Below are 25,252 nucleotides of genomic sequence, written 5' to 3' on the forward strand. Positions count from 1 at the left end.
CTGTTCTTCACTGAAACTATTGCAGTTGGAATCATTCTAACCATAACCATCCTCTTCCCCCCATCTGTTTTCTGCACAGCAGCCAGAATGATCCTTTTAAAATATTGCAAGTGGAATAACATCACATTTTTCTTCAAAGCCCTTCACCCTCCAGTGGGTTTATAATGCATTTAGAAACCAGAGTTCTGGTGGCCTACAGGCTATGGTTTGACCCTCTGTTACCTCTCTGATGTCATTTTCTCCACGTTCTCCAGGCTCTCTTTGTTAGCCAAACTGGTCCCCTTGCTGAGCCTTTAAACAAACTAGGCATCTTGCTTCATAGTCTGCACCTGCTGATTCCTCTGCCTGGAATTCAATAATGTTGTTATTTTTGGTAAAAGAATCAAATTCCTACCAATTTAAGAACTATATAAATTGCACCACCATGCCTATGAGAAACGTTATAATATTCCTGATATCAAGCTCAGAAATGAGACAACTCTATTTTAATCTTAACTCCGCTAATTAACTGCTATTAACTTTAGACAAATTACCAGCTTCTCTGAACCTCTGTTTCCTCATCTTTAAAATAGGAATGTTAACGCTTATCCCTATTCTATAAGATTATTGTGAAGATTAGATGAGATAGTGTTTATAAGACACTTGGCACAATCTGTGGCATATATTTAGTTATCAGTAAAGTTAGCTGAATTAGTTGTTGTTATTCATAATTCTATTTTTGGTCACTACTTTTAGTGAAAAATAACGAAGCTCTTGGTTTTCCTGGATTATTTAATAAAGAAAACTATCTTCTGATCATTTGGTCTTAGAGCAGACCTAGCTAGATGAGAGGAGCAGGGGAGAGTGAAGTAGTCATTTGTCCTATTTACTTTGATATGGGGGTATTTGAGCACCAAGAAGAGTTGGCAAATCCATGCATTTCGGTTATTTACATATTTCTTGTCAAGAATGATACATAGTTAGTGTAAAGCAGACTATGTATTTTGATTAGAAGTCTTAGAAGGTGAAACTGAAATTTTATTCGCAAGATACTTACTTGTATCTTGCTATAATAATAATGAGGTATATGTGCCCAAAACTAATATTCTCATATACATTCTTACTCAGTTTTTTTTAACAACTGTATGGGCGTGTTCACTGTTATTTCCATTTCACAATCAGAACTGGACCCTCATTCTCAAGACTCAAATTCTGATGTTCTTTCTGTTCTATCACAACTGTCTCCTATAGTAGAGTTAGGCATTGTAAGATGTAAAAATGACTGCAACCGCTCCTAATCTTCAAGCTTTGACTTGACATGTCAAGTCAATACCAGTACTAGATAGAATAAATGGACCAAGAGATGTACAAGGAACACTGAGGAAGAAGTGATCAATTCTGTTTAAGCCATTCAGATAAAGATTCCAGAGGAGGTGACATTAACTGTTACATTAAACAGTGAGCAGGGTTTTTGCCTCTGGAAGTTGGGAGTTGTTTGAGAAAAGTCATGTTATTCATGAATGGGAAATAATACATGATTAAAGCTGTTTTAACTGGCTTCCACTCTTAACTAACATTTGCCATTTCTTTGTTAAAACATATTGACTGATTCCCATAAAGTTGTTAAAATTGAACTTTGCAACAAATAGACTACTTCTACTAAGCTCACTTACTTCTGTTTCCACCAGTTGAATTGCAAGCCTACCAAAAGTTAGTTGTGTGTGTTCTAGCCTATTAATATCTATTCCACTTGTTAGTGATTATATAATTTAATTAAATATCCAAAACTGATGAAATGTGTACAAAAAAGAAAGTTATTGCTATTACTAAGTTAAATATTTTGGAAAGCCTCAATAAAGGCAAGGTCCTAAAAATATAATTACTGTTTAATTAGGTGTGGGTGCAACAGATGAAAGATTGAAAGAAAAAATATCTAGGAGTATATACTCAGATTGCTTTTCTGTTGACTTCAAGTGTTTGTTTCACTTTAAGACACTTTGAAGTCTTAGTGCATTATGACTGTCATTTATGCAAGAAAGGGAGCATGGATTTAAGTCATTGGAGACGTTCTCCAATATTGTCTACGTTGAAATAAATGTCTTGCATTTATTTATTTTCAAATATGTATTATGTTTTACTATTCCCTATTTTAATCAGCTTTTCTGGTTAACCAAGTAAGTACTGGTCGTGATTGCATTGGATAAAGGGACTTCTTTGGAGTCGTCGTTTTTTGAGGAGAGGAGTGTTAGTGGTATATGGAGAGAGTAACTGATAAGACAGGAAGAGGGAACTGAGACTGCAGCACAGAGGAATTTGTATGCCTTGCTAACTGACCTTTAGTGGTGATGCGTTTTTAGGAACATGATGATCCTTACTCTGTATTTTAAGAACACAATTCTTGACTGATGAGGGAGTTTGAACAGATTAGGGATTAGGGAGTTAGAGAGCCAGGCCAGTGGCAGTGAGCTTGGAAGTGGGGCAGATGTGAAAGAAATTTGGAAAATAAAATTAATAAGGCTTGGTGTGATTCACTGGATCTAGATAGTAAGGTGGGAGGAAAAATCAAAGGTAGTGATAATGCTGATAATAGCTAGCATTTATTGAGTGCTTACTGTGTGCCAGTCACTGCTCTAAGTCCTTTAATATACATAATTTTGGCCATCCTAACAATTACATGAAAATATATTGCTGCCACCACCCCGCAGGCCCAGATGCACAATTCCAAACCCTCAAAACTCTGAAAAATGAGAAAATAAATTGTAAGTTTGGTGTAGGCTCATTTGGCAACACACCATGACTTGAACTGATACGAGGCTCTTTATAGTCTTTGTTTCTCCCCCACTTAACTAAACTTATTTTTTGCGAAAATATTAACGTGTTTGGTTATGGCGTACTGCCTCAGACTCAATAAGGGTGTTGCATAATCTACAATATTATATTTCTAAAATATGAAAAGTTTTGAGGGCTTCCCTGGTGGGACAGTGGTTAGGAATCCACCTGCCGGTGCAGGGGACACAGGTTCGAGCCCTGGTCCAGGAAGATCCCACATGGCGCCACAACTACTGAGCCTGCACTCTAGATCCTGTGTGCCACAACTACTGAAACCAACATGCCTAGAGCCTGTGCTCCGCAACAAGAGAAGCCACTGCAGTGAGAAGCCCGTGCACTGCAATGAAGAGTAGCCCCCACCTGCCGCAACTAGAGAAAGCCCGCGCACAGCAATGAAGACCCAACGCAGCCATAAATAAATAGATAGATAGATAGATAGATAGATAGATAGATAGATAGATAGATAGATAGATAGATAGAAAGAAAGAAAAGTTTTGAAATTTGGGTTTGGATGAGTGATGGTTGGCCCATATTATAATTCTTATTTTATAGGTGAGGAAACTGAGTCAGAGAGAGAAATTACCCACGATAATTGGCAGAGCTAAGATTTGAACCTAGACAGTCTAACTTGTCAAGTCTGCACTTTAAGACACTACACCATTCTGCCTCCCTTTCTAGCCTTTGTAATTGGGAAAATGATGCCCTTTAACTTTAGTATTAAGGAATTAAAGAGAAAGATTGAGGGAAGCAGAGGAAAGAGTGTAGTGGAATGTGAATTTAAATAGGCCTAGTTTGAGGTGCCAATTAAAAAGGTGCAATAGGAAGCCGGGACTTCTTTGGGTATGTTTATAATGTGTAAACTGAATTTCATCAAATCTAAGATGCCATCATCATAACACATTGTCATTATTTTATGTACCAATTTAAAAGGTTAAAAAAAAAACTGTAATACAGTGTGTGTGGTTTTTTTGTTTTTAAGCACCTTGGGGGTTTTTTTCCCCCCCTACACAGTATCATTCTTTATCTAATTGTAGTGTCTTGGATGCAGCATTGCTTAAGAATGTTTTATTGTTGCCTTTGGGATTTTCTTCTAAGCCACTGATAGCATTCTGCCAAGTGTTGTTGGTGGTGCTTTCTTGATCTTACTACAAGGTATCAACAAAAAGTTTCAGACACCATCCAGGAAGACATTTTAAGTAACAGTTAAGCTCAGTAAATAAGGTATCAAAGGTATGAATGCACATAAATCAGTTGAAGTTGAAAACAATATGAATAGCTGTGACTGGGGTTACCTGAAGACAGATGATGACAACCATATCGTGGCCATTATCCATTGCTAAGACATCATTGATTGTAAGGTCAATAGATTGTAGAAGATTTCAGCAATATTAAAATTTGGGGAAAATGTATATCTTAGAATTATTACACAATGAGTAGGATTTTTGCCTCTGGGAATTGGGAGATACAGTAATAAAGTAAGACAGTAGTGCGTGTAATTGATTTTAATAAACAAATATGCATTTTCAGGAGTTAGTGCATGGTCAAAGAAGTATAGTCACTGCTCTGGGGAATAATTAAGAGAAATAAGAAATGCTGAAGACAGAACCTACAGAATTTCCTGTATTTAAAGGTGGCTTTGCAAAGAGAAGAGAGGAATTTAAATCCTTCTGCACATTTTGAATTTGTTTTTGTGTTTTGTTTCGTTTTGACAATCCGGGTGCCTAGATAACTGGAAAATAGAGCCCACTTTCACAAATAGATTCATTTCTCTCACACACAGCAGCCTGGTCTTTGCTATCGGCATAATTAATTGTATCTGTAGCATAATTGAGAAACCATGATGTCAGAAATTTAGCACAGTATTTGGCAAGGTACATTAGTCCATGTTATTGGACTAGTAACAGGGTTTATATATAAAAATAATACTTCCACCTGTGGGATTTGGACAAAATGAAATTTTTTAAAAGGTTAAAATTGGTAATGTTATAAACATTACAATTTCCTGACAATTAAAAATGAGAATTTCTGCTTCTTGGAAAATAGAATAGATATGTTTTTCCCTATTCCTCCTGCTGAATACAACTAAAAAGCCTGAACATGATATATAAAATATACAAAGACTCTATAAGATGGAGAGAAGACAGAACAGCTAGGGATCTCAGGATCCAAAGAATGACAGGAGTAAGTTTTTGGCTTTTCTCTTTGCCTCAGATATACCACACTTGGAACTGAGGAAGCTGATAACCCAGAAGCACCAATGGCCCCACACTGCCCCTCCAAAAAAGCCCCAACAAAAGCCTAACCTCTTTAGCCAAATACTAGGAGAGGGGCACCCTAAAACCTTAAAAAAAAAAAAAAACAAAAAAAAACCTCCAGCCAAACACTGCAGAAAAAAACCTTGGTCCCACTTACACCCTCACTAGCAAAGGCCAGGTAGGGAGCGTAGACTTCCAACATTACCAGGCTATCATGAGGTGCCCTAGCACCTCTACTGTCATGATGTCAGATTAGGCCAGATACAGAGCCTGCCGAGATTTTCATCCCCATCGGATAGTTAACTAGCCCTCCCCTAACTGGCACTGGAGACCACGTGGGAAGCCTGGACTTACACCCCCACCTGGCAGTAAAAAGGAGCTCCTACTCCTCCCCACTGGGGTGGAGTCAGAAGAGGCCTGGTAGAGAGTAAATACTTTCACCACCACCCATCGGTAAAGAGGCCTAACTCTTTCTCCCCTTATGGTGTCAGTGGAGGCCACATAGGGTGTAGTAGTGAGGCACCCATAGCCTCCTTAGCCAGGGAGGTATCAGTGAAGGCTTGGTGGGGAGTCAGAAGCAACAAGGAGCTGCTCCATCGCTAGTGTCAATGGAGGCTGAGTGGGGAACCTGAACTTCTACCCCTACCTTGTAATAATGAGATGGCACCTCCCCATCTTTTCTGCTAGACCAGGGCCAAATATAGTCAGCTTACATAGAAGATATAAGCACAATCTAGAGTCTCATAATATAATGCCCAGAGTGTTCAGATTTCAATTGAAAATCAGTTGTCATACCAAGGAACATCTCAAATTGAATGAAAAAGACAATAGAGACCAGCATTAAGATTCCAGAGATATTAATCTTAAAATTATTTGACAAAGATTATAGAGCGGCTATCACAAAAATGCTTCAACAACCAATTACAAGTATGCTTCAAACAAATGAAGAAAAGTCTCAGCCAAAAAAAGTCTGCAAAGAAATAGAAGATATGAACGGGAACCAAATGGGAATTTTGGAACTGAAAAATCCAGTAACCAAAATGAATAGCAGATAGGCTCAGCAGCAGAATGGAGGGGATAGAAGAAAGAATTGGTGAACTGAAAAACAGAACAATAGAAATTACCAAATCTGGGCAACAGAGAGAAAATAGACTAAAATAAAATGAACAGAGCCTCAGGGGCCTGTGGGAGTATACCAGAGAGCTAACATTTATGCCATTGGAGTCCCAGAAGAAGCGAAAGAGGGCATGGCTGGAAAAGTATTTAAAGAAATAATAAATGATGGCTAAAAACTTACTCAGGGGCTTCCCTGGTGGCGCAGTGGTTGAGAATCTGCCTGCCGATGCAGGGGAAACGGGTTCGAGCCCTGGTCTGGGAAGATCCCACATGCCGCGGAGCAACTGGGCCCGTGAGCCACAACTACTGAGCCTGCGCATCTGGAGCCTATGCTCCGCAACAAGAGAGGCCGTGATAGTGAGAGGCCCGTGCACCGCGATGAAGAATGGCCCCCGCTTGCAGCAACTATAGAAAGCCCTCGCACAGACACAAAGACCCAACACAGCCAAAAATAAATAAATTAATTAAAAAAAAAAAACTTACTCAAACTTGGCAAAAGATATAAACCTACAGATTCAAGAAGTTTAGCAAATTCCAAACAGGATAAACCAAAGCAGTTCTGAAAACAAAAGACAAAGTAAAAATCTTGAAAGCAATGAGAAAGGAACTACTATAACATTGGGGCAGGGGACATTGCATTAAAGCAGACTTCTCATCAGAAACATGGAGACCAGAAGGAAGTGGCACAACATTTGTCAGGTGCTGAAGGAAAAAACGGTTATTTTAAAGAAAACTTTCAAAAGTTCCAGGTCAGAACTTTTGTTTGGATTCTTACTGTTATAGTTACTTTCAGCTGTTTTTTATTGTGATGTAGAACTTCAAATATGAAATAGGAAAGTGCATTCCCACTGAAGATGCATAAGGTTATTTACACTGATTTTATGTTGCTCAGAGGCTTCCAAAAGAAAGTAGCATTTATTTACTTATTTATTTTAAAATATATTTTATTTATTTATTTTTGGCTGTGTTGGGTCTTTGCTGCTGCACGTGGGCTTTCTCTAGTTGTGGCGAGCGGGGCTACTCTTTGTTGCGGTACACAAGCTTCTCGTTGCGGTGGCTTCTCTTGTTGTGGAGCACGGGCTCTAGGCGTGTGGGCTTCAGTAGTTATGGCACGCAGGCTCAGTAGTTGTGGCACACGGGCTTAGTTGCGCTGTGGCATGCGGGATGTTCCTGGACCAGGGATTGAACCCGTGTCCCCTGCATTGGCAGGCAGATTCTTAACCACTGCGCCACCAAGGAAGTCTGCATTTGTTTTTGAAGCTAATAGTACAGTGTTCTCAAACTTCTCTTTGAAAAGTTCAGGTAGCTTAGTTTTCATAATTTCTGTCTCATTGGATGGCTTTGAGTAATTCATTTGAATTTTCAAGAAACAACTATTTCAGTGGTTTTCTGACTTTGTGGGGGTTTTTTTCTATTGTGGTAAAAACATAATATTAAATATATCATCTTGGCCATTTTGAAGTGTACGGTTTAATAGTGTTAAGCATATTCACATTGTTTTGCAGCAGATCTCTAGGATTTTTCATCTTGCAATACTAAAACTACCTGGTAAACACTAATTTCCCCTCCCCACTCCCCTAGCCCTTGGTAACCACCTTTCTATTTGCTGTTTTTATGATTTTGACAACTTTAGACGCTTCATATGAGTGGACTCATATAGCATTTGGCCTTTTGTGACTGGCTTATTTTGCTTACCATAATGGCCTTGAGATTCATCTGTATGACAGAACTTCTTTTTTAAGGCTGCACTGACGTTTTGAATTTTAAAAATTCATGTATTGAATACATGAAAAATCCATGTGTTGGTTAAAACAACTTCTTGATACTAGTTTTTCTACAGTAAATAAAACAATGTACATTGTTTGAACACTAAGTATACTCAGCTCTTGCTGATGAAATTTCTTTTTGTCTCTTTGATTACTATGTTCTCATTAGCTTCTAATTTAAAGACAAGGGCTTTAATTAAAACATCAAATTTTTAAAATGAACTATTTCTCCTTCTCAATCTCTTCTGTGGTTTGGCTTTTGACAAAACTCAGAATCCAAGATAATTATGAGACTGTCAAATTTGTCTGCCGAATTCAGTTAACATTGAATCATTCTAACCCAGATAGAATCCTATCCATCTAATATACCACATCCAAGTTGCAACTGATAACTTGGTTAACAAGTTTTACACCTTTTATTAGATTTTTAAATTCACACGTATGCAAATAATTTTGTAGAAATCCATTTGGATCATGTCTTGAATTTGAGGTTTATTAATTATCCAAAATTATTTATTGACTCAAAGCTGTAGGTTATTATAAATCTCAGTAAACCTAGCAGTTTACCATTTTTCACTTCAGTAATTTATAATGATTTTCATCATTCAATAAGTGGCATCTCCTATGTTGGCCTCTTTTGTATTGCTTAAGGACATCATTAACCATTGTTAAGCAAATAAAAGCCTGCCCTTTTTTTTTTTTTTTTTTTTTTTAACTCTGAAGCATTCAAAAAAGTTACCCATCTGAGAAATAGCCTAATATTCTGACTTTCAGTTTGGGACTCCTGTGTGAAATCTTCATAGTTTTTTTTTTTCCCCCCAAGAAATCTTACAATAAATATAGTGTATTTTTCCTAATCAGCAGTCCCATGAGCTGCTTTTAATACCCCAGCCCTTTTTGTTCTGAAGGAAATCTGACCATCTGTTTTCAGTATCTCCAAGGGTCCCACAAAGTGAATTTCTGGTATTCCAGATAGCCTGTATTTTGTTTCACATTATCTTAAACATTGCTTTCTAAGTGTGATGATTTTGCATGATGTGATAACAGATAGAATTTTAGTTTTATTTTTAGACATTAACTCATTTAAACATAACACAGCCCTGTAAGTTACCTATAAGCTAGGTTTCAAATGTTTTAAGTTAATGAATATCACACAGCTGTCAAGAAACAGAGGTGGGAACCAAACCCAAAGTCTGCAGAATTTAAATGTTTATGCTTTTTTTTCACCCAACCAATCTTTGAATGGCTTTTTGAGATTATTCGTGGTAAATAAGAATTAATGCCATGGGGTTTTATTTATTTATTTATTTAATTTACATTTGCAAATAGTAGTTCTTGAGTCATGGAGAGGTTTGTGAATTGTATGCATACATATTTTATACCTAAACTTTTGGCTCAAGGATTGCTCCAGGCCCTACTTCCTGCCAGCAGTTTTTGGAACTTTACTCTTGTTAGTTTCTCTTAACATCTTTCCTGTTTATATAAATTTTGCATTGTCTCTTTTTGGCTTTGACCTGTTATTTCCTTGAGACTCTGCTTCCCTCTGCTAGCGCTGCAGCCACTCTGAGGTCTTCCTTTTATTCTGTCTTTACATCCTGTGAATGATTTCTAATACCTAAGCAAAATATACGTGGTTTTATGTAAATTTCTCTAATTGTTTGAGATTTTGCCTAGCAGAATACGTACATATTCCCCTGGAGCATAGCACAGGTTCTACTCCACTAATATCTTATTTTTTTGCTCCAGATTCATTTATTTATTTATTTGTAGTATATAAATATTCATTAGTTTTATATTACATTTTTTAAAACTGTGAAACAGAAAAAGTTTCTTCAGTTCAAATATGACTTCTGTTTGTAGAAGTCCCCATGAAGATTATAAAAAGGAAACATTGTTTTGCACAAGGAGAAATGTTTATAACATACTGTTAATTATTAAAAATACCAGGCTACAAAATGGCATGGTAGCCATTTTGTGGTCTAATATACATACACGAAATAAACTTGCTGCAGAAAACTAGGATAACAAAAAAAATCCCCCCTTCCCCCGCTACGAAAACCCCAACTAATACAAATCCCTCCTAATGTGGGACTTCTCTGGTGGTCCAGTGGTTAAGACGTCACAATTCCACTGCAGGGGGCGCAGTTTTGACCCCTGGTCCGGGAACTGAGATCCTACATGCCGCGCAGTGCGGCTAAAAAATAAAATTAAAAAATTAAAAAAGTAAATCCCTCCTAATGCTACCTCTGTTAACTTTATAGTGTATATTCTTTCCTTTTTCTATCTTTCTCTTTCTATGTGTGTGTGTCTTGTAAAAGTGACATCTGCACGCAGATATCAATAGCTAGTTGGTAAAGTCCTTCTTAAAGCAAAAGATTGACAGACCTGACTTCATACAACCTTTAAATTTCACTCAAATACAAAATGCTGTAAGAAAAGGTTTTTTTTTTTTTTAATGTGGTGACAATATGGAAAAAATATGTGCAACACATCTATTTGTCAGGAGGGAATAACTTATTTTTTGGTGTATCATTTATTAGTACCACCGTCGATCTATCACAGACAAGTCAAGAACTTCAGTGTATCATAGACACCTTCCTCGCCCTCGCTTCTCATATCCAGCTGATCTCTAGTATCTCCTAGATATCTCTGGAATTTATCCATTTCCTCCATCAAATTCAAGCTTCCAACATAATTTTTGTCTACTGCTACAGTAGCTCATTAGCTGGTCTGCCTACTTTCATTCTTTCTCCATTCTCATTTATTTTCCATACTTCACAAAGTGATCTTTTTGAAACACATACTTGATCATTTACAGATCTTACAAAATAAACATTCACTGACTTTGGGGTGTACCTGACATATTATCTAGAGATTGATTCTTTCATTTACTCTCAGGAGAATGAACCAAACCCTTCTGTAGCCATACACACTTCCTGTCATAGGTTTTTGGTGCCTTTTGTTCTCTCTTCTGGAACATACTCTCCTTCCATTATGTTTGCTAGTACCTATATATTGTTCAGAGAATCCTTTCCTGACCTTACTAAATCAAATTATTCTATTATTCACTTGTAGACATAACTCACTGTTATAAGACATCGAAGTTTTACATGTATTTAGGTAATTAATCTAGCTCTCTTTCTAGATTATAAGATCTTTGAGGGGAAGATCTGCATTTGTTTTTGCTTACTATTATATGCCTGACATGTAACATAGTGGTAGATACATAGTAGACACCTGTCGTCAGCTTTGGCTGCTGTAAGAAAATGCCATAAACTGGGATGCTTAAACAACAGACATTTGTTTCTCACAGTTCTGGAGACTAGACAGTTCAAGATCAAGGTGCTGGCCAATTCTGTGTCTGGTGAGGGCTCTTTTCCTGACTTGCAGATGGCTGCCATCTTGCTGTGCCCTCCATGCAGAGAGACAGTGAGCTCTACTCTCTTCCTCTTTAAAAACATTAATCCCATCATGGGTTCTCCAACCTCATGACCTCATCTATACCTAATTACCTCCCCAAAGCCCTACCTCCTAATAGCATCATATTGGTGGTTTGGGGTTTCAACATGAATTTTGGAGGAACACAAAACCATTCAATCTATAACAACACCCCATAAGTATCTGTTGAGTTAAGGCACACATTAAAAATATAAGCAAAAGAAGTAAATAAGAAGTTCACAAAAGGAGAAAATACAAATGCTAGTGAACATATCCAGATTTTTTTTCAAACTCGTGTGTAATCAGGAAAGAAAACAATGATAAGATGCTTTATTCTCATCACGTTGAGAAAAATTTTAAAGATTGATAATGTCAAATGTCCATTTAAGAACACATCCATTAGGAGGATGGCATTAAATAAAAGAATGATCCAGCCATATTGTGGAATATTTTTCAGCTATTAGAAGGCAAGTGTTGCACTCCAGTACATTTAAAGTAATCCCATTAATTTTTTTTTTTAAATAAATTTATCTATCTATTTATTTATTTATTTTTAGCTGTGTTGGGTCTTCGTTTCTGTACGAGGGCTTTCTCTAGTTGGGGCAAGTGGGGACCACTCTTCATCGCTATGCGCAGGCCTCTCACTATCGCGGCCTCTCTTGTTGCGGAGCACAGGCTCCAGACGCGCAGGCTCAGTAATTGTGGCTCATGGGCCCAGTTGCTCTGCAGCACGTGGGATCTTCCCAGACCAGGGCTCGAACCCGTGTCCCCTGCATTGGCAGGCAGATTCTCAACCACTGCGCCACCAGGGAAGCCCCCTAAAGTAATCCCATTAATTTTTGTTTTACAAAAAGAACCTCAAAAGTGACTGTATATATTTCTTTATAGACACACATATAAATTCATAGCAAAGGTACCAGAAAGATATTTGCCATGCTGTTGATAGTGTTTATCTCTGGGGAGGGAACATGATAACAGAAGGAGAGATGTAAGGGAGTTTTTTCTTTTTTTCTTCTGTTTTTAAAACTCTGAGGGCTTTTTTTCCTTCACTGTTTTGATAATGCGAATATTGTCATGTAGCCTGTAAAAAAAAAAAATTTACAAATAAAAGTTAGATTGATTAGGAACATGGGAAAAAAGGGAGCCATTCTTTATATATAGAAAAGTAAAATCAGGGATGCCAAAAGAACATGGCTTAATCTGGAACTACAAACAGTTCCATATTGTTGGAGTCTAAAGTGTGATACAAGAAGGAAGAGGAATGAGGCTGAAAAGAAGACAAAACCAGATTAGTAAGGGCCATGTAGGTATGTTTTCTCCTAGCATGGACAACCATTCAAAGAATTTTAAGTTGGAAATTGACTCCGGTTGTGTTAAATAGATGATTCTGGGAGATGTGCAGTTGGCATAGTGAAAGAGATTCACAACCATTTTGTATCTGGATCCCTTTGGCAGGTTTGATGAAGCCTGTGAATATGTTCTTAGTATTGTGTTTTGGATGCATAAAATAAAATACTGAGTACAAAGTATGTATGTGCTTCTTTAGTAACACATTAAATAAAAAGACTTAGTAGTTAGTCTAATAATTACCTTAATTTCAAAATAGTGATGAACATACACAGTATTTTAATATATCTGTATCAGCTGAATGACCTTCTGAATTATGCCCATGAGCCCAAGGTTAAGAACTATTGCTTATGGCATGAGACTGGGAGCATGAAGTTCAGTTAGGAAACTAGTCAATATGGAGATAATGAAAAATCTTAATGGAGACAGTCTGAAATAATCCTATGAAAGACTTTGTAATTATTTTAAAATAACATTTTTGTATTAGTTAATTGGTGTACATTATAGAAAAATTTTAGGAAACGTAAAATTTTAAAAAGGAAAGAAAACATGTTTCATGGTAGTTTCTTAAAACTTAAATAATACCTATGCTATCCTTGGTTTTTATTGCTGCTCTTGCATAGGAGCTTGCCTCATTAGCTATGCATTCAGTCTTATTTTGATGATACCATCATTGCTTAACTCTCTTCCCTTTAATTTTACAGGTTTTTGATTGGTCAGGGAGCACATGTAGGAGCTGTCAACAGTGAAGGAGACACACCTTTAGATATTGCTGAGGAGGAGGCAATGGAAGAGCTACTTCAAAATGAAGTTAATCGGCAAGGTAATGTAACCAACCTAGATGGAAAATATGTTTAAAACTGTTTTGTAAAGAATATGATACTTGACTTTTTCAATAAATGATTGTTGACATTGAAGGGCAATCGTAATTTGAGTGGAAAAAAAATCAGTTTACATAACAATATGTGAAGTAAGGTTCTACTTGAAAAAATATATGATTCTTAACTCTACGTCTTTTTAATATTTTTAAAGTTGAAAGAAGTATCGTGAGTGCTAGGGTAAGGTGTGAAATTATCTGTCAATAAAAGCTTTGGAGAGAAGTAAAACAGACAAAGGGGATAAGGAAGTGTACGGGGTGAATGAGACACATTGCAAATTTAAAGAGTGGTCAAGAAGTCGTCACTGATAAGGTGGTATTTAAGCTAAGGTCTTACTGGGGTGATGGAATGAATCATGTAAGTCTGGGGAAAGAACACTGCATACAGAGGAACCAATGAATTCAAGGATGGGAGGGTGCCTGGTGTTTTCAGAGAAGCAGCGAGTGTGACCAATATGACTGAAGCAGGCAGAACAAGGAAGAGGCTGGAAGGAGATGAGGTCACAGAAGTATCAGTGGACCATATCACATAGAGCCTTGTGGGCCATTGGAAGGATTTTAGCTTTTAATCTGAGTGAAATAGTGAGCTAGTGGAGGGATTGAGATAGAGGAGTGACATGATCTGACTTGCTTTAGAAAGGATCTCTGGGGCTATTGTGTTGAGAATAGATTGTAGGAAGGTAAGGGCAGCAGTAGGAGAATGGCAAGGGCAGGAGTAGGGTGGTAGTAGACAAAGTGATGAGAAAAGATTGGATTTTAGATATATTTTGAAGGTTTGGCCAAGAAGACTATTGAGTGATTAAAACTACAGTGTGTAAGAAGAAGGCAGGGAAGATTCTAAGATTTTTGGTTTGAGCCACTAGATGGGTGAAGTTTTTATGAGAGGTGTGAATGTTGTGGGAAAAGTAAGTTTTGTAGGGAGAGTTCAGGGGTTCATTTTTCAGACATGTTAAGTTTGTTTTGCCTATTAGATATCCAAGCAGTTGAATATGTTAATAGAGAGAGGTACAAGCTGGAGACATAAATTTGGGAGATGTCAATTTATAGATGAGGAATGATTGCTTATGGGTAGAATTTCTTTCAGGAGTGATGAGTGTTCTAAAACTGTGATAATGGTTGCACAGCTCTGCAAATTTACTAAAAACACTGAATTGTATACTTTAAATAATATGTGAATTATATCTCAATAAATATAAAGCTGTATAATACAGCAATTCCTCTTCTCGACATACAACCAAAGAATTAAAAGGAAGGTTTCAAAGAGATTTTTGTACATCCATGTTTATAGCATTATTCACAATACTAAAAGATGGAAGAAAACCAAGTGTTCATCAATGGATGAATGAATAAACAAAATGTGGTATATACTTACAGAAAATGCTGCTCAGCATTAAGAAGGAAATTCTGACATATGCTACAGCCTGGATGAACCTTGAGAACATTATGCTATGTGAAATAAGCCAGTCACAAAAAGGCAAATACTGTATGATTCCACTTAACATGAGGTACCTCAAGTACTCAAAATCATAGAGAAAGTGGAATGATGGTTGTCAGGAGCTAGGAGGAAGTGGGAATGGGGATTTGTTGTTTAATTAGCATAGCATTTCAGTTTTGCAAAATGAAAAGAGTTCTAGACATTGATTGAGCAACAATGTAAATGTACTTAACACTACTGAACTGTCTCCTTAAAATGGTTATTAAGATAGTAAATTTTGTCATGCATATTTTACAACTTAAAAAAACTAATATATATATATATATATATATATATATATATATATATAAATTACTGTGATTTCCACTATATTAAGTTATGTCTAGGCAGTGATTAAATGGGTATTATCAGAAGAGAACTGTGTTTTCCTAAGGTATGGGATATTGGTTTAGAAGGTTGACTCCTGCTGAAATGTGGTTCATCAGGAAATAAAAGCAGAGAAATAGAAGCTAAGTCAGTTCCTTGAAAAGAGATTTTTATTCCTTGGGATTAGGAAAATTCATAATGACTACCTGGTTGTTAAAATAAAAAAAAAAAATCTTAGGCACTAAAACTGAAGAAATATTTAAATGCCTAAATAGAGTTGAGGCATTGTAACAAGTGGCTGAAGGTACCTGGAGCTCAGGAGAAACAAGACACACATTAGGAAAGTAGTCATAACTGGAGCTTGGATAAATACACAGAAGAGCTTTTAACAGCTGTGTCCTAAGCAAGCAATTTTGGAGTAATGGGATCTTCAAGACTTGAAGAAGCTGGAAGAATGGGTATAAAGCATCACAACCTGGATGAAGAGTCCCTTATCTGTCCAGCTTGCCCTGGTGAGTGCCCAGATAGATATCAACAATATTGTTTAATAGTAGTTAGCAATTATTATGAACTGGGAAAGGCATGGATATGTACTGAAAACTTCTTGTCTTTAGTTTCCTTCTATATAAAGGAAACTGTTAGCAAGGCTGATTTTAGTTGTAATGATTCATTCAGTTTTGATTAAGGTGCCAGCATATGTTCTGAGTGCTGGGTATTTTTTTTAAGAGACACACTTTGTTCTTAAGGATTTCACAGTGTATAGAAGTGACAAATATATAAACAGAGCCCCACAATGCAGTGTGCTATGTGCTAAAATATAGGTAGGAACAGAATGATGTGGGAGAACAGAAAAGCCTATGACTAACTGTTTGCAGTAGTCAGGAAGGGTTTGAGAGTGATGACATTTGAGAGGGAGTTTACTTGGCAAAGAAGGGGGGTAGTGGACAAAAAAGGCATGTGAGACAGGGGTATCAACACGTGCAAAGAAAAGGAATTGGAGACATAGCATACGTGGAGAATTCATTAGAATTGGAATGGAGTAAAAAAGTCAGGATGGAATTAGTATGAGGTTGAGACTTGAAAAGATTAGGCTGGAGCCAGATGGTGGACATCTCTTTTGTAGGCATTAGACAGATGCAGCAACGATCCCCAAGCAGGAAATTAACCTGATTGGATTTGGTTTTTAGTAATAAAGCAGCTGATGGTAATCTGGAGGATGCATTAGAGTGAGGGATACATGGTGGCATGCCTTCCTTGAAGAAGATTCTTCACTTAATCCAGGTGAAAGATGAAAAGGGCCAAAATGGTTACACTTAAGATGGAAAAGAGCAAAGAGCCAAGACTGTTTTCAGAAAATATTAAGGTAAAATTAAAACAGCTTGGTGGAGAATTGAATGTGGAGATGAAGGAAGAATTGAGGCCAGCTAATTTGCCTCCTGAAGTTTCCAGTTTAAGAAGTGATGATTGGATAAATTCACACGGGGAAAATGTGGAACAAAGCAGGAACGGATTTAGAGAGTGTATGAGTTTGTTTTGGGATATATTGAGTTTGGTTGCTAAAGCACATCTAGATGACAGTGTTCAGTGCACTGTTGGAATTTAGGAAATGTCAGGATGGAAAATGTAAATCTGGGAAAATAATGGGTGAGGGGAAATTCTGGAAAATAGTGTATAGTATGACCCTGAAACTGAAAAGTAAAGAGCTGATACTAAAAATAATAGCTAACTCTTACTAAATACCGATTATTTGCCAGGCATTGAGCAAAAGGCTTTACATGCATTATTTCATTTCATCCTCACAGCAATTCTAAGAAGTTAATACTACTGTCACCCCATTTTACAGATGAGAAGCTGAGGCTCAGTGATTTGCCCAAGGTCATACATGTAGGAAGTCGTGCTGTATGTAGTTCAGTCCCAAACAGTGTAACAGATACCTTGAGCTCACACTCTTCATCACTGTACCATACTGCATTTTATTAGGAATATCTCCTAGAAAATATTTCATGATATTCATTTTACTCATATAATGGGAATACATGAATTTATATAGCATAACTTTATTCTGAAGAAACAAAAGATAGAGGCATCTCTAATAGAGTTTAACATTTATAAAAAGAGCACCCTAAATATATCTCTAGTAATGACAAGATTTCTCAAATTATTTATCCTGGTATGAAAGTTATTATTTAATATTTTAAAATTCTTTAATCACTCTTTTGGCTCTTATTTCTTATTCTAATATATTTGATTAACAACTAGTCATGCTTGAGTAGATGGCCTTTGAAAGTAGTAATGATTGAATAGTAGATGAAAGTATTTCTGGTTTATGTTTTAATGCAATTTTCTTTATTTAGTGTGGGACACAAGTCAATTTTTGCATTTCTTAGCTAACAAAATTCCAATTTGATTTTATTTTTTCTTACCTATGAGAATTGGCTACATTTCAAGCTAACATTTACTGTTTTTTTAATAGCAGTGACAGATGTTAAATAGTCTTATCACTTTATTATATCACACCCAATTTAGTTCAATATACATTGTTTTCGTTGCTTAAAAACCTTGCAATTATAGGTGGATTAAGGACCAGTTAAATTCATTATAAGATCTTCTTCCTATTAGACCACGATGCAGTAAAAGAGAAGCAGAATCATAGACTTTTAGAACTGATCATGATAATTAACACCTTAGGGCTTATTCCTGATCTAAACACTTCACATATAATATTAATTTAATCCTCGCAACATTGTGGATAGGTATATACTTTCATTACTCCTATCTTACAAATAAAAGAACTGAATATTAGTGTAGATTGTGTCTTGCCCAAGATAATAGAGCTAGTAATTGGCAAATCAGGGATTGAAACCCAGCAGTCTAGGTTCAGATCTGTGTTCTTAACCCATTATACTAATATTCAAAGAAGTTACGGCTTTCTCAAGGTTGCTAGCCTAGTTAAAGCACTGGAATTAGAAAACAAGTATTGTAATACATAGTCCAGTGGGGTTTAAACAAAAATTAATTGTCTATTGCTCTACTCAGTGGTATTTTTGAAAAGATTTTAAGAACAAGAGTGTTTTTTTGTTTCTAACTGGATTTTCTTAAGCATAAGAAATTTCTCTTCACATGTACTTTAATTTTAAACTTGAGTTGTATTTATATATAATTCATATAAAGGCACAATTTGGTGGCAACAGAGGGTAACTGCTTTGTAATTAGGTGAAGATAGAATGAAATTAGATAAATCCAGAAGTAAGAAGTAGCTGTTTTTTTATTTCAAGTCCAGAGGAAATTTAGAATAATAAAAGACAATAGAAGTCAGACTCTTTAAGATGATAAAGAGAAAAGGGATAATGATAATAAAGATGTTCATGTATTAAAAGATAGTAAAAAAAATTAAGCATAAGAAAATAAATCAGTCTGAGAAAAGTCATTTAGTAGAAAGATGCTTAATGTATTAACAATTACAGCTTTATAATTTCTTTTATGAATAACATTAGAAGGCATTTTAAATAAGATGGGCTGATTATCTTTTGAGAGGAAATTTATATATGTATAAAATTGCATTATTATAGAAATGGTGATACTTTGTAATTAAAGATTATAATAAGTTTTGTCCGTTACATATATAGTGTATATAATTGTTTTTATAAAGTCTATTTGGAAAACCTTATTGCAAGTTTCTTTCAAATGTAGTAATGAGGGACTTCCCTGGTGGTCCAGTGGTTAAGAATCCGCCTTCCAACACAGGGGACGTGGGTTCAATCTCTGGTCACGGGACCAAGATTCCACGTGCCATGGGGCAACTAAGCCTGCATGCCGCAACTACTAAGCCCACACACTCTAGAGCCCGTGCACCACAACTCCTGAGCCCGTGCGCCGCAACTACTGAGCCCGCATGCCACAGCTAAGACATGGCACAGCCAAATAAATAAATAAGTAAATATTTAGGGAAAAAAAAGAAAAATTCAAGAGGATAGTTGGTTCTAGCACCAAGAGCAAACATTTGGGGGAAAAAATGGGATCTCTAGTTTGAAGATGACTTTACCTGCACTTCTGTAATCTCGGGATTTTAAAAATGTTTTTCAGTCATGGCCTACTTTTTTGAGATTGAGCTTCAATTGAACAGTTTAGTTGTGTCTTGAATAAATGGTAATTTACTAAGCAAGCAAGGTAAGGATACATTCCAGATAGAGGATACTAGCTTGCACAACAGCACAGGCACATGATGTACTTGATCTACGTGAAGATCTATATGGTTAGAACACTGGGTGATGATAGAGGAGAAAGACTAGAGATTAAAAATGCATTGAGACCAAATCATAACAGGCTCTGTCTGCTACACTAAAGAGCTTGAGCTTTGTCTTGTAGGAGGTGAGCAATCATTGACAGATTTTTTATAGAAAAGAGAGATGATTGTATTTTGATACAGAAAAACCAGTCTGGCGATGATGTGGGGAATGACTCAGAAGGAACTGAGGAGAATGAATTAAGGGCCAGCTGTAGTCATCAAAGTGTGAGACATAAGACGAACTAAAATAGTGATTAGGGGCCATTAAGAAGACATTTTAGGAAAAAAAAAAGAAGACATATTAGGAATGGCAACTCAGAATCTGCTGACTAATTGGATGGAGGCTGGGGATAAGGTAAAGGGAGGGATTAAGGATGACTTCCAGGTTTCTGGATAAGTATTGGAACCTAATATAGGAAATATAAGACAGACAGCAAGCAGATTGGCTAGGGAAAATTGAGATAAGATTTTAGCATTGAGTTTGAGGTGACTGTGTTACATTATTTTATTATGTATTATATTACATCCCTAGTTTTGACCTCTTCTCTGTTCTCCAGACTCAGGTATCCAGCTAACTCCAATTAGATGTCTGTTAGTGCATTTCAAACTTCACATTTCCGAAATTGAAAATTTAATTTTTCTAGTTGCTCAGGCTAAAAACCTTTGATTCATCCTTGACTTCTCTTTTTCTCCTACATCCAAACTAACAGCAAATTCTGTTGGTTTGCCTTGAAGAATGCAGAATCTAACCTCTTTACTACCTTCACTGCTACCACCCTGGTTCAAGTTACCATCATCTCTTGCCTGAATTATTGTTGTAGCCTCCCAGTCTATACCTCAGTTTTTACTCTTAACTTTTCAGCTTAAGTGATCCTCTTAAATTGAGTCGGATGTTGTCACCCTGCCCCCTGCTCGTTGTCCTCACTACTCTATAGACACCCTGCCTTTTCCTAATCAGAACATTCCAAGCAGGCTTCTACCTCAGTGCTTACTACAGACAATCCCTGACTTATCGTGGTTCAGTTTAACGATTTTTCAACTTTATGATGGTGTGAAAGCAATACACATTCAGTAGAAACCATACTTCAGATTTTGAGTTTCGACCTTTTCCCGGGCTAGTGATATGCAGCACATATTCCCTAGTGACGCTGGTCAACAGCAGCAAGCTGCAACTTCTGGTCAGCCACATGATCATGGGGGTAAACAACCAAACGGATACACTTAAACAACCATTCTATACCTATATGACCATTCTGTTTTTCACTTTCAGTACAGTGTTCAGTAAATTACATGAGATATTCAGCACTTAATAATTTATTTATAAAACAGGCTTTGTGTTAGATGATTTTTCCCAACTGTGGGCTAATGTAAGTATTCTGAGCGTGTCTAAGGTAGGCTACACTAAGCTATGACAGGATAGGTATATCATATGCAGTTTTGACTTAGGATATTTTCAACTTTTGATGGATTTATCAGAATGTAACCCCATTGTAAGTCAAGGAAGATCTGTAGTACTTCCCTCTGTCTGGAATATTCTCTAAGATTATGGTATGACTGTCACTTTATTTCTTGCTGTAATGTCACCTTATCAAAGAGACTGTTCTTTACCAACCTCTATATAAAATAACTCTTTCTCATTACCCTCTATACCTTTACTCTGCTTTTTTTTCCTTCACAGATGTATCATCTGCCATGTAATAGGTTCACTTCTAAACCCCTAGCACCTAATAAAGTACCTGACATATAGTAGAGACTCAGTACATATTGACTGATTGATTGAATGAATGAGTGAATGAAAAATTCCAACCAGCCAATTGGATACATGGATATGAATTGTAAAAGAGATCTTAGCTGAGAAGTTGTGTGTGTGTGCAATTATTTTTTACTCATGTATTTATGTATTCATCATTCATTCAGTAAACATTTACTGATCCCTTTTACTTTGTATCAGGTATCCATCCATATGGTGGGAATACAAGATAAAAAAGCAGTATATTTACCTTTTTTAATAAGCTCATTGTCTTCTGGAGTATAAATGCATCGTGGTATGTGCTGTTTATTAAATAACCAGCATTTGAAGCCATAAGATAACATGAGATCACTGAGGAATTTCAGGATTATCATTTCTATTTTAATTTTTTTCTCAGGATGTTGAGCGCTTTGAAGGTCCTGTTCCTTTTTGAATTCTCCCCACTCTTATCACCTTAACCTAGCATAGCGCTTAATGCTTTTAAATGAATAAACATCTATATAACTTACTAAAATTATAAAACTGATACTGATGGTATGAACAATGTACTATGTTGGAAAAGGAAAGGGGTGTTGGTAGAAAAATAATCTGATTTAAGGTCTGTTCAATTTTAGATGAGGACAGGACCTCCAAGTTGAAGTGTTCAATAAACATTTGTACCTACTAGGCTAGAGTTCAGAGAACTGGTCAAAGCAGTGGATAAAAATTTGAGACTTAAATACATATGATTGTTTAAAACAACAAACTTTTTTTTTAGACCAAAGGATGGGGAATACCTTGGGGAATATTCAAATCTTCAAAAACAAAAGGAATAAGCAGAAAAGGTAAAAAGAAAGCCAAAATAATACTGTAGGGCAAAAATTAAATAGTCAATAGAGAATGCTAATAAAATATCTACAGTATTCCTACATTTCTTTATTTAACCAGCTTGTTCTAAGCAGCCCATTTTTCAAAAATATAATTTCACTTTCAATTTTCAATTAAACTTGGAATGTTTTGGATAATTTTATTTCCAAACAAAAACATTTACTATAGAGAAAAAAATGAAAAAAATTATTTTATTTTATCAGGGGTTGATATAGAAGCAGCTCGAAAGGAAGAAGAACGAATAATGCTTAGAGATGCAAGACAGTGGCTAAATAGTGGCCATATAAATGATGTCCGGCATGCAAAATCTGGAGGTACAGCACTTCATGTTGCAGCCGCTAAAGGCTATACAGAAGTTTTAAAGTAAGTATTGCTTCTCACAGTTGTTTTTCTGCTTTGATTTGTTTTCTTTATTTCACTTTTCCTTTTTTTAAGATACTTGCTAACATTATTTTGAAACAGCTTATGTAAGTTATTTAATGTCCGTTTACAGGGAGAAAGAGAAAACTACCTTGAATATTATTGCTTTATTTCTAAAGTTCTGTCTTTCACTCTCAGATTTTGAGTATTCTACTGTTCTTCCATTGCAGTTTTCCAATAAGTGAAATTTAAGTGTCAGACAACCATTATATGTTACCTTCTGGCCTAGTAAATTATTAGAGTCACTTTGAGATTCCCAGATAGGTTAGGTCTGGATACAGAGACTAAGAACAATGTTGTATATAAACATATTATCAAATTCTAAGAGCTTGATTCCTACTGATTGTTTATTTATATGTAATTTATCTGATTTTTTTTTTAGATTTTCACTACATGAACACTGGAATTCAGAGTGCTGTTAGCGTAATATTAAATATTAAACCATAAGCAACTTAGACGATATAGGGTTATATACTGATCAACAAATATCTTTGGGACAAAGCTCCTTTATGTCACAATAAATTTGTGTTTTGGTTTTTACTTATGCAGTGCAAAGGTGTTGGCAACTATATGGAAAAAACAATTCAGTGCATAACTTTTGTTATATCTATGTGAAGGCTAATAAGACTGGCCCTCAGCAAAATCTACCGCACCCTCTATGTTGCTTTTGTTCCACTTTGGTTTCTTATATCAATCCCTTCTCCTTATTCCCTCTCCTCAGTAAAAACAGTGAAGAAGTTTAAGTGGGTCAGTTATTCCAGGTTTCCTCCTATTTCAATCACTACTCACTTCAGTAATTTAAGCCTTCTCCTAGAATAGTACAGTTAACTTTTTTAAAAATTTATTTATTTTATTTATTTACTTTTGGCTGTGTTGGGTCTTTGTTGCTGCACGCGGGCTTTCTCTAGTTGCGGTGAGCGGGGGCTACTCTTCGTTGCAGTGTGCGGGCTTCTCACTGCAGTGGCTTCTCTTGTTGCGGAGCACTGGCTCTAGGCATGTGGGCTTCAGTAGTTGTGGCACACAGGCTCTAGAGCACAGGCTCAGTAGTTGTGACGCACGGGCTTAGTTGCTCTGCAGCATGTGGGATCTTCCTAGACCAAGGCCTCAAACCTGTGTCCCCTGCATTGGCAGGTGGATTCTTAACCACTGCGCCACCAGGGAAGCCCCTACAGTTAAGTTGTAATTAGTTTCCTTGTCCCATCTGTTTCTCTCTAATCCAAAACTTTTCAGACTTTCAAACCCCATTAGAGCAGGTCATGAAATGAACTTAGTGAGCTGTGAACAGCATTTAAAAAGAAAAAATGGAAAATATCAAAGAGTATCGCATATGGTAAAGGTATTTTGTTTCTTAAAATTCTTGTTTCTATAAACATATATATGAGTACTGGATTGCACTGTAAAATAGATTTCTAGACGGCTTCCAAATGGTCTTTGTAATTCAGTTGTCCAGGCTCTTAAAATCCTTCATTAAGATTCTCAGCAGGAATTGGGATGAATTTTAAACTCCTCAGCTTAGCACATAAGACCATTAGTCATCTGGCCATTGGTTCCTCTTTCAAGCTAAGCTGCTACCATTGCTCCTCAGGCATGCATGATTCCAGCTGTGTATATCTACTTGAAGTTCTTTCATGATGCCTTAATGCCTACTCTTGTTTCTATCTAGATACCTTCATTCACCATCTCTTCAACTTGGAAGCAAATTCCTTTCTATCCTTGACTCAGTTCAAGGCTCTTAAGCCCATGAAAAAAAAATGCTCAACTTCATTCATAAGTGCAGATAAAGCTACAGTGAATTATCATTTTTCATCTATCATATTGGCAAAGATCAAAATGTTTGGCACACTGTTGGCAAATTTGGGAAAAGGCACTCTCTTACATTATTGGTGAAAGTATAAATGACTATTGAGCAAATTTTATCAAAGTAACAGTTATTCTTTGGCTTAGCAGCACTACCTCTAGGAATTGTTATTTTTTAATTAATTTATTTATTTATTTATTTTATTTTTGGCTGCGTTGGGTCTTTGTTGCTGCGCGTGGGCTTTCTCTAGTTGCAGCGAGCAGGAGCTGCTCTTCCATGCGGTGCACGGGCTTCTCATTGCCATGGCTTTTCTTGTTGCAGAGCAGGGGCTCTAGAGCGCAAGCTTCAGTAGTTGTGGCTTAGTTGCTCTGCAGCATGTGGGATCTTCCTGGACCAGGGCTCGAACCCGTGTCCCCTGCATTGGCAGGCAGATTCTTAACCACTGCGCCACCAGGGAAATTCCTAGGAATTTTTTTTACAGATATTCTCACTCACATAGGAAATAAGGTATGTGCTAGCAGCATTGTTTATAATTGGAGTAGGAGAATGGTTGAATAGATCATGATACATCCTTTCACTAGAATACTCTATAGCGATTAAAACACTACTTATAGATATGGAAAGAGCGCTAGGATGTGTTAAGTTGTCAAGCCAAGAACAGAACTATGCCTCATTTGTGTTTATGTTTTAAAAATTTAAGTTGTATTTATTTATATATGCATAA

At 36.4% G+C, this 25,252-nt stretch overlaps 1 protein-coding gene across 12 annotated transcripts in view; it reads left to right on the forward strand.

The window, feature by feature from the left end:
- PPP1R12A (protein phosphatase 1 regulatory subunit 12A) overlaps positions 1 to 25,252 on the forward strand; it is a 150,211-nt gene that overhangs the window by 66,096 nt on the left and 58,863 nt on the right. For all 12 annotated transcript variants that reach the window (XM_082418905.1, XM_082418896.1, XM_082418895.1 and 9 more), the window contains exons 3-4: positions 13,435 to 13,553; positions 22,514 to 22,673. In XM_082418905.1, coding sequence (XP_082275031.1) covers positions 13,435 to 13,553; positions 22,514 to 22,673 — 279 coding nt within the window. The remainder of the gene's footprint in view (positions 1 to 13,434; positions 13,554 to 22,513; positions 22,674 to 25,252) is intronic.

This window comes from Balaenoptera physalus, assembly GCF_965194825.1.
Source record: "Balaenoptera physalus genome assembly, chromosome: 13".
Lineage (NCBI taxonomy): Eukaryota > Metazoa > Chordata > Mammalia > Artiodactyla > Balaenopteridae > Balaenoptera > Balaenoptera physalus.